Source organism: Populus euphratica, unplaced genomic scaffold (assembly GCF_000495115.2).
Source record: "Populus euphratica unplaced genomic scaffold, PopEup_1.0 scaffold590.1, whole genome shotgun sequence".
In the NCBI taxonomy this organism is placed as follows: Eukaryota; Viridiplantae; Streptophyta; class Magnoliopsida; order Malpighiales; family Salicaceae; genus Populus; species Populus euphratica.
Window position 1 is genome coordinate 34,736 of NW_011500118.1, and position 20,215 is coordinate 54,950.

At 30.1% G+C, this 20,215-nt stretch overlaps 2 protein-coding genes across 3 annotated transcripts; one reads left to right on the top strand and one right to left on the bottom strand.

Annotated features, from left to right (window-relative positions):
- The first annotated feature begins 10,123 nt into the window (after positions 1 to 10,123).
- On the top strand, positions 10,124 to 12,001 carry LOC105109994 (UDP-glycosyltransferase 92A1-like). Its single transcript, XM_011004884.1, has one exon. The coding sequence runs from the start codon at positions 10,216 to 10,218 to the stop codon at positions 11,749 to 11,751; it is 1,536 nt and encodes a 511-aa protein (XP_011003186.1). The 5' UTR covers positions 10,124 to 10,215; the 3' UTR covers positions 11,752 to 12,001.
- Positions 12,002 to 14,356: 2,355 nt separating this feature from the next.
- LOC105109995 (probable receptor-like protein kinase At5g15080) lies at positions 14,357 to 19,657 on the bottom strand. 2 transcript variants are annotated; one of them, XM_011004885.1, is made up of 6 exons: positions 19,246 to 19,657; positions 18,302 to 18,642; positions 18,033 to 18,168; positions 16,837 to 16,976; positions 16,614 to 16,737; positions 14,357 to 15,283 (listed from the first exon to the last, which is right to left on the bottom strand). In XM_011004885.1, the coding sequence occupies exons 1-6, from the start codon at positions 19,442 to 19,444 to the stop codon at positions 14,775 to 14,777; spliced, it is 1,449 nt and encodes a 482-aa protein (XP_011003187.1). In that variant the 5' UTR covers positions 19,445 to 19,657; the 3' UTR covers positions 14,357 to 14,774. The 2 variants fall into 2 exon arrangements, with proteins under 2 accessions (XP_011003187.1, XP_011003188.1); XM_011004886.1 differs by having other exon boundaries at positions 16,837 to 16,973; positions 19,246 to 19,656.
- Positions 19,658 to 20,215: the final 558 nt, after the last annotated feature.

Below are 20,215 nucleotides of genomic sequence, written 5' to 3' on the forward strand. Positions count from 1 at the left end.
GATGGTTTCAAGAATGTTGTCCAGGCTAATGATCATCGAGATACTGCTAGTTTCTTATGCTAACCTATTGCATGATGGATGCTTAAAAAAATATTTCATAATAGGTGAAGGGCATAAATCCATATCAAATCCATATGCATGATAAATAAAATACGCAATAACAACAACAACAACAACAACAATAATAATAATACATAAACAAAGAAAATAATCAATAAAACATTAAAGGGTATGGCTAAATCATTACAGTCACACCATAGAATAATATTTATTATAATAATATTTTATATTTTTCACCATTTGATAACTCTTTTTTATCCTTCAATGTAATTTGTTTTCAAAATCGTGTTTCATAATTATTTTTTAATTCCCTTCCTGTTGAGCTATATACCCTTTTTTTATGTTCAACTTTTCTTTTGCTCAATTTTAAACTTTAACATTAAATATGTTACAAGTTAAGCTTCGTATTTTTTTTATTTTTTTTATATGAATTCATCTTGAGTTCATTACTCAGGTTACAAATTTGATAAGTTAACTCGAGTTGATGCTTGTAGTTTTTTTATCCATTTTTTTAATTTAATATCTTTTAAAATTTTGTCTTCAATAATTGATTGATTAGGAATTGATCATATTAATTTATTCTTATTTTCTCTCTATATGGTTATCATTGTCTTTTAATACAGGTCATATATTTGAAAGGTTAACTCGAGTCAATTCAATATGTCGTTATCTCATTATTTGAAAATAAATATCATCAAATATGTCAACATATGAATAATTGGAAAGATATCGTTCAATATACATCATGTTTTAAATCCATTATTAAAATATATTTTTATTAGAAAACATGTTAGTAATCCCTGGAGTTTTTTTTTCATGTAAAAAAAAATGATCTAATCCCAAAGTAGTTTTTTTTTCATGTAAAAAAATATGATCTAATCCCAAAGTAGAGTAGGACAATGATCTAGTATTAACTAAAAAAATCATGCAATTTAGGCAATCACACAAAAATAAACAAATCATTTTTAAATAAGCCTAGTCCTTACTAAGTATCCTTAATATAGTCGTCATTCTATCACATAGAACATCTTGGTGGTCTTGTATTTTTTAGATTAATGTGGGTAAGATTACAATAGAATTCGCAACCTAGTTTTATAATAACTAGAAACTCTTCCTGGTCTCTAAATTTCAAGGTAAATTACTAGTTATACTAAAGGTAAAATAAAAATACCGAAAAACATCTTACCCAATATAAGTTGTATTGTGCATAAAAATAAATGATAAAATTACTTATTATGCTCTTGTTAAAATTTTTCTAAATTGGAATATGTATTGATAAAGAAAAAAAAATCATTCCTAAGACAATGATTCGAGACTTGACCCAACAACAAGGCACAAATCTTTACTTTTAGAACACAAGCATTAGACTTGAAAATATAATTAACACTAAATTGGGTTTCACTCAACTATTTTTTAAAATTTTTAATTTTTTTTAAATATATTGGAAACACATGGGTTAAAAATCAATTATGACAAATTTAACAAATAATAAAGGATCCATATTGTTAACTCAAAGATCTCTAGCACTTATTGAGTAATATTTTTTATGACAACAACAAATTAGTGAATTTAATATACATGTCAAAAGTTTTAATATTGTAGGAATTTCTCCATATCAAATTGAAGCAATATAGAATTCTTGGATGCAAACTTGACTTGAATATGTTGAAGCCTAATTTCAGGTGATCAAATCTTTATAGAAATAATTTTGGCATCACAAAAATGATTTTACCCAAAAATATTTTTCTCATTGCTGAATTTATTATCAAAAAAACATTTCATTGTCAAAATTCATACATAGTGAAAAATACCTTATGAATTTTTTTTATTACATATTTTGGTATTATCAAATTTCTTTTAAATAGATAGCATAAACTTGATAAAATGATTTCTTACACTTTGATCAAACTAAAATTATCTCGTCCATTTTTAACCAACTAGTAAACTTGGAATTTGGAAGAGTTGTACTAAACTTATTTTACATTCAAGAGTTAACTTGTCTTAAACTCAATAATTAAATTTTTTTTCCTTCCAAAAATGGGTAATAAACATTTCTAATAGAATGGGAAAACACTCTAGAAGTTCAAAAAAATTGATCCCACTTTTATTAGTATGTGTAATAAAAATGTGTTGATTTTCACATATAAATACCACCTTTTTCATTTCATATGAACAATCTTGCACCAATTAATGCTTACAAAATCTCTAATCTAAAACCTTCATTATTTTCATAATCTTCTTAAAGCTTTAAACTTTATTTGCATCAATCCTCTCTTTCACATTCTTAAGCTAAATTATATTTTATAAAAACTTGAGTTCAATCTATTATAAAAAATTTTATTGTAAGGTGTGAAAAATCTTTGAGAGAGAAAATTTATTGTGAAGGTGTAAGTTATAGTTGAACCACTTGGAAAAAATATTTAGTTGTGAGTTATTGAAAGGTTAAGTTCTTGATCCTTGATGAAGATTGTAAATAAAAGATTTTCTAATATTGATCTTGTAAAAAGATTATTGCATAAGTAACGTCTCGCCTATTAAGAAGATCGTTAGTTGATTGTGAATACTTGAATGTTGGTTAAAGGAGTAAAGTAGGTAATTGTCCAAACAGTTATAAACTTGGTGTCTCTCTTGATCTATATCTCATTTAATTTACACATCTCATACTTGATATTTGTTTATTAATTTTTAAGGGTTAAATTGATCAATTTTTAAAGTATTAAATACTAAATAATGATCTAATTACCCCCCTCCTAAATGTTGTTTTAGACTTTCATTTGATATCAAACCTTAGACTACTTGTGTAAGGTTTAATCGTCTAGGAGAAAGGATCATGACACTAGAGTGTCAATGTTTAACTAGGGCTCTCTACTTTAAAGGTAAAAATTATGCTTATTAAAAAGTTAGGATGTAAGCCTTTGTTGAATCTATTGATATTTAGTTGTGAAATATTGCAAAGAGTGTTTATAATAAACCTACTAAGATAAGTTTGGATGGAGAAGTTGATCCAAAACCTATAAGTCAATAAGATGATATATATATATATATATATATATATATATATATATATATATATATAAAAGACATGGTTATAATGCTAAGGCCATGAAAGTTTTTTTTTTATATATACCTAATCATGTGGAGTTCACTAGGGTTAAGAATTGTAAAATGGCCTTTGAAATTTTAAAAAATTTGGAAGTCATTCATGAAAGAACAAGTCAAGTTAAAGATCCTAGATTTATTACCCTCACTAAAGAATTTGAATTATCCAAAATAAAACCTAACAAAAATATATATGAAATGCATACTAGGTTCATTACTTTTATTAGCGAACTTGTTAGCTTAAGTAAAAATATCACTAATAAGGAAATGGTTGATAAACTCTTAAGGTTTTTTTTTTAGAGCTTCTAAATCCAAATTCATGTTATAAAGGAGGCTAAAAATATTAAAACACATGAATTTGATGAGTTTATTGCTTCATTAATCGTGCATGAAAGAAAATCAAAGAGCTTGAGGTTTGATATGACCAAAAGAATAATGTCTTCTCCCAAGTGTAGGAGTGTCAAATTAATAAATGACCCGGCAAAATCAGGATCGAACTACAAGGAGGTTAATTGTATAAATTATAGATAACAATAATATAACAACAACAATAACAACAATAATAGTAACAATAATAACAATAATAATAAAGAAAAAGTTGATGAGAACTTTGAGATGCAAGATTAACGTAAGAATTAAACAATGATAATAATAAATGTCAAGGTTAGAGAATCCACTAATGGTATGTCAAACAAGTATAGTATAAACTCTTATTATTCAATTGAAAACCACACACAAAGGAGGTTCCAATCAAATTATAAATTGTTAACATGATTACATTAGTTATCTTATTCTATTAATGTTAATATTTGTAAATCTCGTCAAGCATTCATGATTATAACTTATGTTAACAACAAATCAAGTTCCTTTCATAGCATAGGTGTCGGTTATACCATACAGTATGGCTATGAAAGTACCAAAGCATTTGTCTTAGCTTTCCAAAAAAAAAATGAATTGGTGTATCTGGACTTCTAAAACTCGAGATATGGGTTAAATACTGAACAATGTCTAGGCTATAAGATAGATTTTGACTTCTCCATTGTTGCTACAATTTGAACTTGAAAATGGCCTTTTTGAATCTTGGACTCTTCATGAAAGTCTTAAGCTTATGTCGTAGCTTTCCATCCATATAGACTAGAATTAAATCCAAGTTCTACATCTCTATTTATGATCCAATAATTGAATGATGTTCCAATTTGAATTCAATTAGCATCTCTTTCCCAAGCTTAGTCCTCTCTTTGTCTTCTCAATTTTAGTAGTTAAACTCATCAATCAATCATTTAATTTATGTGATAAGCCTACATTTAAGATGAACATTTATCATAAATTCAAGATAGCTTATATTATCAGACTTGTTATTATAAAATATGTTTTAGTTAAGGAGTTATTGATATTTCAAGTGCAAAATGATGATATAAAACCTTGATAAAAATACACTTTTAAGTTCTAATCATTTTGCATTCAAGAGTTATCTTATCTTAAACTTAATAATTAACTTATTGTACACTCATGAATCTTGTAATAACTTTTTTTTCTTCCAAAACTAGGTTATAGCCATTTCTAATAAAATTAAAAAACATTTTGAAAGTTAAAAACATCTAACTCCATTTTTATTAGAATGTGTAATGGCCATGTGTTGATTTTTCACATATAATTACCACTTTTTCACTTCATGTGAACAATCTTACAACACTTATGCTTTCTAACCATCTAATCTAAAAGCATTTATTATTTTCATAATCTTCTTAAATTTTTAAATTCTATTTGCATCAATCTTCTCTTTCATATTCTTGAGTTGTATTATATTTTATAAAGACTTAAGTTTAATCTATTGTGATATTGTTTTTATAAAGTGTGAAAAACCCTTGTGATAGAAAATCTATTATAAAAGTGTATGTGGCACTTGAACCACTTAAAAAAAAAAATATGATTGTGAGTCATTGGAAGGTTAAGATCTTGATCTTTGAAAAAGATTGTGAGTGAAAGGTTTTTTTAATCTTGATACTGTAAAAAGATTAATGTATTAGTAAGGTAATGAATACTTGAATGGTGGTTTAACAAATAAAGTTTGTAATTGCCTAAACTACTATAAATTTGTTATGTGTCTGTTGATTTTTATCTCATTTTATTTTTATATTTTATATATAATATTTATTGCCAAAGTTTAAAGAGTTATAAGGATTAATTTTTAAAGTATTCAATCTTCAATGAAGACTTAATTCACATCATTCTTAGATGTTATTTTAGACTTTTACATATAACATATATATATATATAAAAAAAAGCATGCAATTCATAAATAGAAAGCAAATAATATAAAAATAAGATAAAGACACATTAGCTGCTTGACAATTTTATTGAAAGGTGTTTGGTATGGGAGTAAGAAAAAAAATACAAATAACTTTTAACACTGTTGGGTATAATTTGTTAGGGAGAGAAAAATTTCCCTAGGCTCAGCCGGCCCAATTTGTTTTGGGCCAAGGATGTATTTAGCAAAACACACCCTTATGTCAATCCCCTTTATTTTATTATTTTTTTGTGTTGATATCTGGTCACGCGAGTCTTTTTTTGATATCTAAAAATTTCAAAATTATTTAGGGATCTTCATTGATTTATTTATGGTCCCCTCGAGTGTCGTTTTAATTTTTTTTCTTTGCGTCATGTTTTTCTATGTTGCATGTTCAATCTAGAACTACTATTGTTAAATGCGAATTTGTTATGCAATGCATTTTTTCCTTCTTGTCTAAAAAGAGTACATAAAAAGGTAAACAAAAAGAGAAAGGCATAAAAAAATTATTTATTCTTCAATCAAAAATTCAAATCTTCTGAACTTATTATCTAGCGCCAGAGTGAAGAATATCACACTTTATATGTTTGTGCAATATTTACCAGTGATAGAGTTAGAAATATTCATGGATAAATATTCATTAACACCAGAGTCAGGAACATTATAGAAAAAACAAAAAAATATAAAAAAAATAACAAACTTTTAACAATTTAAAACAAGATCAACAAAGCAACCTGTCTTAGGTAGGATGCTGATAGGATGATAGCACTTCCCTAACTAGTCTCGTATCATAGAATCTTTGTTGACCAATTAAGGTTTCTGGTAACCATAATACTAAGTGGCAACTCCTTGAATATAAATCTTTCTTCCCCTAAAGAACAAGATGTCATATATTTTAAAAAAAAAAATAAAAAATTTTGCTTAGTCATCACGATGTCCGGATGTGACAGCAGGTAATCTATAACCTACATTTTTAGAGAAAAAAAAAATAGATGACATGTTTTGAAAGAATAAAAAACTCATATACAGGCTTGGGTTTCTAGACCTATACGATGTTAGGTTTCTCATTAAGGTCATATGTTTGGGCTTGACTTGGAAGGACCACAAGTATGTACCCTTTTTAGAGAGCCATGCATGTTAGGCTACCTAGACATGTGTGCCTTATGCATTTTTTTATTTATTTTTTAAAATTAATTAATTTAAAATATTATAAATATATTAGTTTATTAAATTCTTAAATTAACTAAGAATAAGTTTTAGATATTATTTTATTATATAAGATATATTTTTAATTTGTTTTCAAATAAGAGTATAATAGTATTTTTATAATATTGACAAGCTTTTTATTTTAGAACCCATCTTTAGTTTTAAGTTTTATATGGTTGCTTTTCCGATAGCTTTTTTTATCATTATATAATTAAATAAAATTTATTTAAAAAACAATGTTATCAAGTATGATTTAAGTCAAGTTTTATCTCAAGTTGACTCATGTTAATCGAAAATGTTGTTATCATAATATTTGAAAAGGATTACCTTTGTATATAACAAAATATCAGTTCATAATAAAAGAATAAAGATATTAGCAATACCTGCACTTTTTTACATTAAAAATATTTTAGTTCAACTAGTAAAAATCATTTCTTCTTCAATTAAGAATGTTTTAACTTGTGGATTAATGATTTTGATAAAAACAAAACATTAGTGAATCTAACTTGCATGTCAAAAGCTTGAATGTTTTAGGAAATTTTTTATATCAAATGGAAGCAATATGAACTTATTGAATGCAAACTTGACTTGGAGATACTTAAGTATAATTTCACATCATCAAGTCCTTATAAGATTTAATTTTGCATCATAAAAATAATATTTCACTGCTAAATTTACTATAAAAAAAAATAATTTCATTTATGAAATTAATATATAGTGAAAAATACCTCATGAAAATTTGTATTATTATATATTTTGGTATTATCACTAAAAATTCTTTTAAATGGATAGCATAAACTTGGTCAAATGATTTCTCGCACTTTAATCACACTAAAAGTCTCTTGTCCTTTTTTAACCAAGTGGTAAACTTGTAATTTGAAAGTTGTATTGAATTTATAGTATATTTAAGAGTTAACTTGCCTTAAAATCAATAATTAATTTATTTTACACTCATGAATCTTGTGATAACTTTTTTCTTTCAAAAATAGTTATAGCCATTTCTAATAAAATTGAAAAACACTTTGAAAGTTCAAAACATCTACTCCAAAATTAGTATGTGTAATGGTCATGTGTTGATTTTTCACATATAATTACTAGCTTTTCACTTCATGTGAGCAACCTTATAACACTTATGCTAACTATCTAATCTAAAAGTATTTATTATTTCATAATTTTCTCATATTTTTAAACTTTATTAGCATCAATCTTCTCTTTCACATTCTTGGATTGTATTATATTATGTAAAAACTTGAGTTTGATATATTATGATATTGTCCTTATTATAAGGTGAGAAAAACCTTTGTGAAAAAAAAATAATTATAAAAGCTTAAATGATAATTGAACTACCCATAAGATTGTGAGTGAAAGGTTTTTTAATTTTGATATTTGAAAAAGATTAATTACATGTTTATGCTTTCTAACTACCTAATCTAAAAGAGACTGTAAGTGAAAAGTTTTCTAATTTTGATACTTTAAAAAAATTAGTATATCAGCAAAGTTTTATCTATTAAGAAGATTTTTATAGTAAATATTTGAATGGTAGTTTAAGAAGTGGAGTTGGTGATTGCTCGAGCCATTATAAAATTGATGTGTGTGTCTTGATTTTTGTCTCATTTAATTTTTTCCTTTCATATATGATATTTATTGCCACATTTTTAAGAATTATAAGGATTAATTTTTAAAACATTCGATCTTCAATTAAGACTTAATTCATACCATTTTTATAATGTTATTTTGAACTTTTACACATAACATATAAAAGAAGAATGCAATTCATAAATAGAAAGCAAATAATATAAAAATAAGATAAAGACACATTAGCTTGACAAATATAGTGAAAGGTGTTTGGTATAGGTTAAAGGAGAGAAAAAATTACAAATAACTTTTAACATTGTTGTGCTCAATTTGTGAGGGAGGGAAAAATTTTGGTAACTTTAAACCTTAGAAATAGGTAAAATGTTAACCTTGCAAGGGGGGAGTGAAGGAATTTTGAGAAGGGAATTTTGATTTTTTTTGTCCTTCTTTTTAAATCTAATATTAATTTACTCTCTTTTTCATGCTATTACACTTCTTATTTTGGACCACAAGTACAACATTAGTTTAAAAAATTATATAATTTAAATTTTTTAAATTTAATATTTTGATTTATATTAATATCTATTTTATCCTTAATTTTGATTAAGTCTCCTTTCACATTTCATTCTTTACTGCTTGTTATACCTTTAAAACTTTATTTTTAAATCCTACTCTTGTTTTATTTTTTTCTCCTTCAAATTATTAACCCCATGTGACCTAAAATTAGAAAAATTAGTGACTTTTATATTTAAAGATTATAATTTAATTAATAAAATTTTAAATTTAATTTTTTAAGATTACCAACTTGAATTTCATAAATTTTAAAATCATTAAAGACTAATCTAATCACTCAAGAAATTATTTAAGACACATAAACTTTTAATTTGAAGAGAAATAATTTAATTGGTTAGATTTTAAATTTATTTTTTAGAAATTATTAAGTTAAATATATAAATTTTAGAATTATTGAAGATTTATTTAATTATTAATTTTAAAATTTTAAAAAATTAGTTAAAATATATATAAATTAATTCGAGTGTTTATAGTTATAATAATAATAAAAAACCTAGGGGCTTCTTAATTCCATCCTTAGCCTGGATGAATGATTTGACATGCAGTTACTTGAACGGGATACTTTTTAAATGTAGTCAAACACACTTTTGATTGAAAAAAGGTTTAAAATCTAGATATAGAATTATGAATAAGCCAAGGGGCTAGGGTAAAAGGAGGTAAAGTGTTTTGAGAATTGTTTCAGTTTAATTGTTTTTGTGTTATAAGAATATTTTTATATTTTAAAATTTAAAATTATTTTATTATTTTTATTTTAAATTAATTTTTTAATATTTTTAGATTAATTTTATATATTAATTAAAAATAAAAAAAAATATCATTTTAATTTATTTACATATAAAAACATATTTTATAAAATATCAACTACTAAACTTTCAAATATGAAACCTGATTTTTAATGGGTTTATTGAAAATAATGGGTAATGTGTTTTTCTGCTTGTTTAGAAATGCGGGCTGATTTCTATTTTAAAAAATTTCAATTTTTTAAAATTAATTTTTATATTTATTTTTATTGTTTTAATGTATTAATTTTTAAAATAATTTAAAAAATAAAAAATATTATGTTAATATATTTTAATATAAAAATACTTTAAAAAATAATTATAATAATAATTCTGGACAGATATTTTATACAGTGTTGGAGGAAGGCTTGGATTGAAAGTAAAGGATCCAAAACGGGGATCAAGTGTGTGCAGTACCGATGCATTGTCTTTACGACATTATCTCTATATGTCGGGGAATTTTCGTCGTTCCCACCAATATGAGATCCCACGTGGCACCTCCATGCCTGAATAAATAAGAAACTACTTTCCTTCGACGGTCCGTTGTAAGGAGGCCGGCACTCTTCTCCCATCTCAGTATAGATCCAGTTCTTGAGCCAAATTCAGTTTGAGCACAAACCTCGACAAAATAATTTAATGGCGTCTAAATCTATTGAACAGATAGTGATGCTCCCGTTTATGGCGCATGGCCATCTCATACCTTTTCTTGCTCTTGCAAGACAAATCCATCAAGCAACTGGTTTCAAAATATCCATTGCAAGCACCCCTCTTAACATCCAGTACCTTTCTTCCACCTTCAACTCCTCATCCGATGAACCAGAAAATGACCATATCCACTTCCTTGAGCTACCTTTTTGCAGTACTGATAGTGGCTTGCCTCCAAACACTGAAAACTCCGAGAACTTGTCTCTGGATTCGATTGGCAAACTTTTCTCTGCATCACTAAGTCTTAGGAAACCATTTCACAGCCTTGTATCTGATATTGCAGCTAAACAAGGTCACCCCCCACTTTGTATAATATCAGATGTTTTCCTTGGATGGGCAACTGAAGTTGCGAGCAGTCTGGGGACTGTGAATGTCACTTTCTCTACAGGTGGTGCTTATGGAACCTTGGCTTACTCATCTATTTGGCTCAATCTTCCTCATCGAGTTAGAGGTGATTCTGATGAGTTTCATTTGCCGGGATTTCCTGATAGCTGTCGCTTTCACATCAATCAGTTGCATCATTTCTTAAGAAATGCTGATGGCACTGACTCTTGGTCTAAGTTTTTTCAGTCACAGATCTCACTTTCAATGCAATCTTTTGGGTGGTTGTGCAATACAGCTGAGGAATTTGAGCCTGCAGGATTGGAATGGTTGAGGAACTTTGTCAAACTTCCGGTCTGGGCTATAGGGCCTCTTCTGCCACCAGTTGTGCTCAAGAATGATTGTTCTTCATCATCTGTAGCTGCATCAGGTATAAGCACAAGACGTGCTGGTAAAAAACTAGAGATTTCTATTGAGAAATGCATGGAATGGCTTGAATCGCACAGTCCAGCTTCGGTGCTCTATATTTCTTTTGGTTCTCAAAACAGCATAAGTCCCTCCCAGATGATGGAGTTAGCTATTGGCTTGGAAGAGAGTGCGAAACCTTTCATCTGGGTCATCAGGCCTCCTGTTGGTTTTGAACCAAAAAGTGAATTTAGAGCAGAATACTTACCAGAAGGATTTGAAGAAAGAATGGAGAAAAGAAAACAAGGTTTGTTGGTGAGGAACTGGGCGCCCCAATTGGAGATTTTGTCACACAAGTCCACAAGAGCATTCCTAAGCCACTGTGGGTGGAATTCAGTGTTGGAAAGCTTGAGCCAAGCTGTGCCAATTATAGGATGGCCTTTGGCTGCTGAACAGGCCTATAATTCCAAAATGCTGGTAGAGGAGATGGGTGTGAGTGTGGAGCTGACAAGAGGACTGCAGAGTAGCATAGATTGGAAGGAGGTGAAGAAAGTGATAGAGTTGGTGATGGACAAGAAAGGGAAGGGAGGTGATATGAGGAGCAAGGCAATGGTGATTAAAGAACAGTTAAGGGCATCAGTGAGAGATGAAGGAGAAGACAAGGGATCTTCTGTTAAAGCTCTGGATGATCTTATCAAGACCCTTCAATCAAAATGGCAGACGATTAACAGTATCAGTTAATCGTATGATTGATCCTTTTTAACGAGGATTAATTAAGATGATTAACCTTCTTGGTTGTTGTTATTGCTTGCCTCAGTTTTACTATGTTTTTTATTCCCTGTGTACCAAGTATTGGAGCATGCATCGACAGGATTTCAATTTGTAATCTTGTACTAATTGCTCTATGAGAGGGGAAGTCTAGAATATTCATAATAATTGGATTGTAATAAAAAGATTAAAATGATATAAATAAATTTACGGTTAATTACAATCAGTTTCCTATAGTTTGCGGCTTTGTTTTTTTCTTGTTTTTGAAATTACAATTATAGGTTTATAACCCTTTATATCTTCAAGTTGATATATAAAAAAAAAATATATTAAATTATTTACGTGATTATATTTTCTCTTTTTATTTTTATTTTACTTTGCTTCTTCTAGAAATTATAAATAATTTTACAACTTCTTATATCATAGTTATTTAAACTTAATTGAAGAGTTGAGTCGGATTCGAGTTATAAATTAATCAAAAAAAAATTTAAAAAATATATGAAATTTTAATATTTCATATAAAAAATTAAAAAAAAATAATATATGTAAATATAGATTATATATATTATAAATAATAAAATTTTAAAAATTATTTTAAAATATTTTTTATCTCACATTAAAAAAATATTATATTAATATGTTATCTTTTTAAATTAAAATATTCAAATAAAAAAGTATCCAAACAAAAAAAAAATTTGTCCTATATTAAAAAAATATTTTTTTTATTAGCCCAGCGTATGTATATTAAAAAAATTTAAATTTCAAGTTAAAAAATAATTTTTTTTTTGTAAATATAAAATATATATACTAAAAAATTTTAAATGTCATATTAAAAAAAATATTCTTCCAATATTTAATTAATAACTAACTAAATATATATATATATATATATATATATATAAAAGAAGTTTTACGAGGATGTTTAGCTCATAGATCAACCCTGTTAATCAACTAGATTTTACTAGATTTTTATTTATATTTTAATTTTTTATTTTATCTAATCAATCAAATCAAATAATGTTGAGTTAACCCAACAGACCATTCTACATTTAATGACAATGTTTTATATCTTACAATGACATATATCTATATATACAATCAAATTATTTCAAGATTATAAATTTATGGAATAGACAGCATTTGTCATCCCGGCATGGTAGCTATTCACTTAAATGAGAAAGCAACTGCTATAGCAGGCAGAAATGCTGGTGGATTCTGCTTCATCAGCCGGCACCGCCCCCAAGTCCTCTCGTTTTAGCATTTTTACAACCAGGTATGCAAATACATATCTTGTAAAAATATGGGGGGGGGGGAAGAACATAAAACAACGAAGAAAATGAAGACTCGTTTAGAAAAATGAACAAAAAAGCTTGCTCTAGATGCTCTTGTTTCAAATGGAGGAAGATAGTCATTTTTCTCATCTCTCTCTCACACGAAGAGATTATGTTCAAAACCTAATTTCATGATCCGTTTGTGCACAAATCTTGTAACTTAACAAATGCTAGAACCCTAAGACCAGTAACATGCACTTCTTCTATTGTTTAGTTTCATTCGATTAGCAATCTAGGAATAGATATTAGGGATTTTGAAGAGAAAGAAATAGAAATTAAAAAGAAAAATTATAATATTGATGTTTTTGATATATTATATATGAGTATTTTAATTTTTTTTTTCAAGTTTAAAATTTAAATTGATTTATAGCCCGAACCAGCTTTCTTCCACCGCCAACAGGAGGTTTGGCAATTCAGTGAAAAATGTTTCTGAAAAAATTTAAAAATAATTTATTTTTTATTTTAAATAAATATATTTTAAAATATTTTAATGTTGATGTTGCTCTAAAACCTTTCACTGGACAGCTTTAATGTCCATTTTGCTTACAACCAGAAACAGCCCCCACTTTTTTTTCCTTCCTTTTTGGTTTGTGGTAGATTTGAGAGAGGAGTGCTGGATGAATAATGAAATAGTCATCGTGCTCCTCCAAGATTGTCCCCAGCTGGCTTGCATCCCACAAATAAATTATGAATGACGGCATGTCTGTTGACAACCTTGGTAGCAACCAATCAGAGTCTTGTGCTGTGTGTGCATTTCCCCACTCTAAAATTCCATATTATAATTGTTTTAAATAATGTACCTGTTTATGGGTGGACATCTTTTTCAGTGTTGATTGAACCGATTACACTGTTTATAGGTGGTTGCGATCATCTACTAGCATGAACATCCTTCAACCACCTAACTTGATGTTATCCTTGCGCTCTGATCGAACTGTCAGGATTCATTAATCAGACTCTTAAAAATGGTGCCAGTGTCTGAATTCACTAGCTAGGCTCTTGAAAATAGCGCCGGCCTCGGCCTCGATGGATGCAAAATCCCCCCCAAACCTCCACGGTTGCGGCCTCAGCACCAAGATGAATGCTTTTCGTTGGAAGAGTGTGTGCACGCGTGTTGCCTTGCTCTTCCCTCTTCAAGATGCATTTGAATTTCCATTTTCCATCAAGTTCGATAAAGAAAACCATTTGCATCAAAGCAAGTTCAGAATAGGATGAAAAAGGCAATTAAAGATTGGACACATGATGACGACGATGACGATGACGAGGAGAATCAAAATTAAATAGCTATATAAGCTTGCCTCACACTTCCTTTCTCTTCAATTTACAATCAAGCTTACTAACATCTGTTCATAACCCCACCTCCCTCTACATCCCCACTTGATTTCAGTATCTTTCCAGTGTCCAGTGTATTATTTCCTACTCAAGAAACGATGCATTAGAGAGGTAAGAACAGAAAATAGATGCATTTCGATGATTACCAATCACAAGCCACCACATAAAGCAGGAGGCCAGTTCCATCATTTTACTGATTGAACATGGTGGATGAATAACAAATGACCATACGTCACTTCTCAGACTAATGATGGAACAAACCTCAGTGCTATTTCAAACTGCTGAAGCTACTGCCAAAAAGCTGAATCCAGATATAATATAAACGCAACTATAGTGCTATGAGTTTTTCCCTCTAGGTTTTGGTGACTGCCGAGGCTGGTTATATGGAGATGCACGCACATCACTTAAGCTCCTCAGTGCTTGTCCGTTCCTTGTTATAAATCCTGCATTTGTTCTAATGCCATTTTTAGCATTCATGCTTGATTTGTTACGATCTGCTTGCATAGTTTGGAAGTAGTACGAAGAGCTAGCCATATCCTTTAAGTTTGGTAAAGGCTTCAGTGCTTCAACAACTTCACTCATCCGGGGCCTGGATCTGGGGTCACGGCTAAGACACTGGGCAGCCAATTGAATAGCTTTCTGAGCTCCTTTGATTGAGAAATGGCCTTCAAGGCGAGGGTCTAATATGCGGTAGAACCTTCTCTTGTCCCCAAAATGTGGCCTTGCCCATTCCACAAGGTTGTGCTCCCCATTTGGTCGGTTTTTGTCCATGGATCTTCGGCCAGTGAGCATTTCAAGTAAAACTACTCCAAAGCTGTAGACATCGCTCTTTGAAGTCAAATGTCCTAGACCAAAGTGGCAAACATTAGATTGGCACAACATCATTTTATCAAAAGCAGCACTGCCACGATTTCTACAAACAGCAGTGGCTCAAAGACACAAGTAAATAGAATTGCACAGATTTCTGCTGACCAAGATAGTTGGATATGACATAAATCATATGGTCCTCCAAAACATGACATGTGGGATATCATAACACTAGCATAGCTAAAATTAGAACATGATGAATTACTTACACAGCTTTTCAAACAAAGGAAACAATTTTATGAACATATATAAATCTCTCATTATCTTCATGCCTTTTAAAACGTCTAAGATTAAATAAACACAGGGGACGAGGATGGATAATGATTAAAAAGCAAGACTCCAGCAAAATACAGGAAGTTGCCAGTCATGAAAATTAGTTCAGAGATAGCATCCATGACACAGAAGAACAGGTTTTGTATGATCTGGCATTACAGTCAGTAGATACAAATGATCTGGTCCTATTTGATACTAGGGTGTCTGATCTTATTTTGTCATGAAATACAGCAATACAAGAGTTCAAACTCAATTGGAAACTTAATCCAAATACCATCTCAAATTCTACCTTTCTTGACAAGCTTTCAAGTCTAGATGACTGAAGACTAGAAGATGGCTGTTTTAATCATTGGGTTCAAGCCAAAAACACAAAAGACTACTACTAGTTTTGCACTTTTCAATAGTGACGATGCCATGGCAGACTAGCAAGATTGGGTGGTAGCAGACAAGGTGAGGACCACTACAGTCATGCTCTGAAGTCCACGAAATTGCAGTGAGTTATCTTTCATAGAAAGATCTCCATTCTCCCCTCTACCCTCTCACTGATATAAGATTTGTGGCATCTTCAAACCCACATGTATCACACAATGCCATGGAACATGATTTTCTTTTCACCCATATACTTGCGTATGGTGGTGTTCAGAAAATTATAGCAGTAGAATGAAGCCAAACAGATATAAGGTCATCTTTGATTCCAATTTCCTGAGGCTGAAAATGAATTGCATTTAATCCTTCTTATATATATATATATATATAGCCAGGCCTGAAAGTTGCGCCGATTGTTCTGTTCATTTGCACCAATAAGCATGTCCTAACCGAGTCTCATTCATATAGGCAAACACTAAATGCAGCAGTTTAAATCCTTACCTCGGACAATTTAGAACATTCAATTTTTAACATGATTGACTGACTGCCTCCTTATCCATTGCAAGGAAATTCAACAACTAACAGGCAATTCCTATCGTTCATCCAAAGGTATCCATACATCTACACATAACATAACACGTAGAGGGAAAGGAATTAAAGTCCACTCACCAGTCATCACATATTCTGGGGCAGCATAGCCATAGGTTCCCATAACTCTGGTAGACACATGAGTTTTGCCTCCATCAGGAGCATCCTTGGCAAGTCCAAAATCAGAAAGTTTGGAATTGTAGTCCTAAAACAGTATTGTTTTGTATCAAAATCAGAGAGGGACTGAAAAGAGGAAATGATTAGTGAAGTAATTTCTAATACATGCATATATTAAGCCACATACCGCGTCTAATAATATATTAGATGTTTTAAAATCACGATATATTACTGGTCTGTCAGCCTCCTCATGAAGGAAAGCAAGACCTTGCGCAGCTCCAAGAGCAATTTTCATCCTGATAGACCAAGGAAGAGGCAAGGACCCTTCTGCACATAACGTGGTTGTTACCAGAGAAAAAGTAAGCATCGATTGCAGATGATATCTCAAACAAAACAAGCATATGTGGAAAGAGATTGTGTTGATTTAGGGACCTATAAAATCATTTTATGAAGGAACGGTAACATCTGAAACAGGTTTTTGATTGGAAGAATTTGGAAGTGGTTAGATGAGTAATAACTGCTTCTGGCTGTTTTATACTTACAAGAACAAAAAGGTTACACGCTGTTAAGTAAATGGAAAAATCAATGAAGGCCCCCTATAAACTCCTCAAACATTCAAAATCACCTTCTAAAACCTATTTCTACATGATATATCTCTAGGTCATTCTTCATAATGTTGACGCTATCTAATAAGTTTCCAACAGCAGACTCCCACAATTCAAGATTAAAGTTGAATCAACTTTTACCAAACAAGGCATCGATCTACCTGCATAGACAGCAATAAAGAATGCTACAGAGTTGTTGTTGTTGTTGTTGTTTAGGCAATGTCACAGAGGACAATATTACTAAACTGGAAGGTCAATATACAGAAACACTTCTCTCCTAACCCATGCAAGTGATGACCCAATAGTTATCACCTTCAAGTGGACTGATGCACATCTAAACAATGCTAATCTCCAAAGTTCTAAAAAATACTATTGGTAGAATTTTAAGGCTCTGAGACTTATGGGGCTAGTATTAGGAAAGCTCATCATGTACAAATCAAGAACCTTGACACTTTCTACACAGACTTCAAGAGTGTGATCTGATTTATACACATCAGAGATCTTGCTCTTTTCTGTGGTAAAATAGACATATCATAAGTGAATTATCTCTTTGAAAAAAGGCAGAGATAGAGCAATGATTCTTCTTGAACATGTTTAGTTTCTAATCTGTCAAATATCCTGTTAAATAGTGTATCATGTGATGAAGTGTGTAAACACAAATAATTACTGGTTTTATGCACATGGAACATTATGTTAATATATACTAGTTTTTCCACAGGAAAATTTGATAAGCGTATCTGAGATAAATAAGGAAAATTCTAGGCTATAGCTTTCATACTTCTGAAGAGGTGATTCTCCAAACTTCCTCTAGGCATGAACTCATACACCAGCAACCTTTGATCATCTTCAATGCAGTAACCAACCAATTTTACCAAGTTTTTATGGAGAAGATTCCCAAGAAAACTAACTTCAGCCTGAAATATTGTGGAAAACATGACTAATAATATAAAGTAAAAGAATCATGTAGCATATTTATTTTTCTAAGAACAAAAATCATCTAGCATTTAAAAGATCAAGATGGAAGTGACCAATAGAAAGAGATCATACAAGCCACTCCTTATGACCCTGAAGGCCATCATGGTTGAGGGTTTTCACTGCAACAGTAAGCCCAGTGCCAGGTTTCACAGGAGCAGTTCCGTTCTCCTCGATCCAACCTTTGAAGACACACCCAAACCCACCCTCCCCAAGAAGACTCTCAGGTCTAAAGTTTCTAGTTGCTAACTTAAGGTCATTAAATGTAAATTTTCGGAGCTGAGAAGCAAGCTTCAATTCCTCACTAAATGTTGGAAATGAGGATGCACTCTCTGTATTGCTAGTTGTGGTAGTGGAAGACATTGCTGGAACAACTGGCTGGTCTTTGTTCTTATCATTTGTAGATTTACTTTGCGCTGAAAACCAAAGCAACGGGAAATTACTTGCTAATATTCAAATCCAGTAGCATCTGCCTCTTAATATTTATATGTAGCAACTTATTAACAACATTTCTCAAGAGATTTAATTGGAAAAATGACAAATTACTGAATTCTAATCAAGTTCAATGAAGAAGTAGTAGACAAACTAGTTGCTATCATGTTTATCAATGTATGGATAATATAGCAAATGATCATGATAGACCTGTTTGTTAAGAAACAACATGCCACTCCAAAATTATCATGAGATGACAATCTTCAAAAAGGGTCCATCAATCTGAACGGGGACTTTAATTAACAGTTCTACCTAAAAGGATCAAAATTCAGGAACGGTTTTCAACTCCCTTTTCTTCTTATACTCTCAATCACCGAAACCAGTAAACGTAACAACATATTCAGAAGTCCTAACAAGAACTTGTGCCTTATGTTTACTTGATTTTCCATGAAACAAATCACCAAAACATTAAAAAAAATATCAGGAACAATATCCCCACAAGCCTATAGACATATGGTTCTGCATAAAAATATCAGATGATCAAAAATTAAAGAAAAACACTCAGAGAAACAGAGAGAGACTTTTACCATAATGAGTTGAGATGCCACTTAAAGAGCTATCAACTTTTGATCTTGAAGGCATGCAGCTTCCCAGCAACCTGAGTTTAAACCAACATCCCATATCCTCCTCATCCTTATCATTTTTCTTATTTTTCTTGCTCTTTGATTTCTCATTAGAATTCTTTACCTTCACAGAATCTGGACTCAAACCCATCTTCATCTTCATAAATATAAATAAAAGACACAATCAAAGAGTTGAAAAACTAAACACAACAGAGAAAACCCATTTCAAAGGTACTGGCTTAATATCATCTAAGCCATCAAGAATTGAAAAAACAAAGGGATTTTCAGTGAAATCAGTGATGCCCAGTTGTGAATTTTTAGTCAAAAGGAGGTTTGAGAGAGACGCTTGAGAAAGAGGGAAAGTGTTCAACAAGGGGCAGTTCGGGCAGTTTGAAACAGTGATAAAGGGCAGCTTGGGCAAGAGAGAGAAAAGGGAGTGGTCATAACAGTAACCTTGGCATATTCCATTTTCCAGCCAACAAATCACCTTCTGATAAAAAATAGAATTAATTATGATTTTTTATTCGTGAGGTAGGCAATAGTTGTTATTTTTAAAAATATTTTTGTATTAAAATATAATTTAAATAAAAATTTTTATTTTTTAAAATTATTTTTAATATTTACATATTAAAATAATCTAAAATATATAAAAAAATTAATTTAAAAAAAGAATATTTAAAAAATATATAAAAAAATTAATTTAAAAAAGAATATTTAATTTTTTAATAATATAATTTACACTATGTTTCCGGACCTTACCTTAATTTCTATGTGCTTAATCCTTAAATTAATAATTTAGATCTTAGTCCCTGCATGACTGCATCACTCCCATGATCATTTTCTCTTTGAAAAGAGTTAAGGAGGAGAAGTTGGTGACACCATGGAAATTAATCAATTAATTTTTATTAAGAAAAACAATTTAATTAAGAATAGC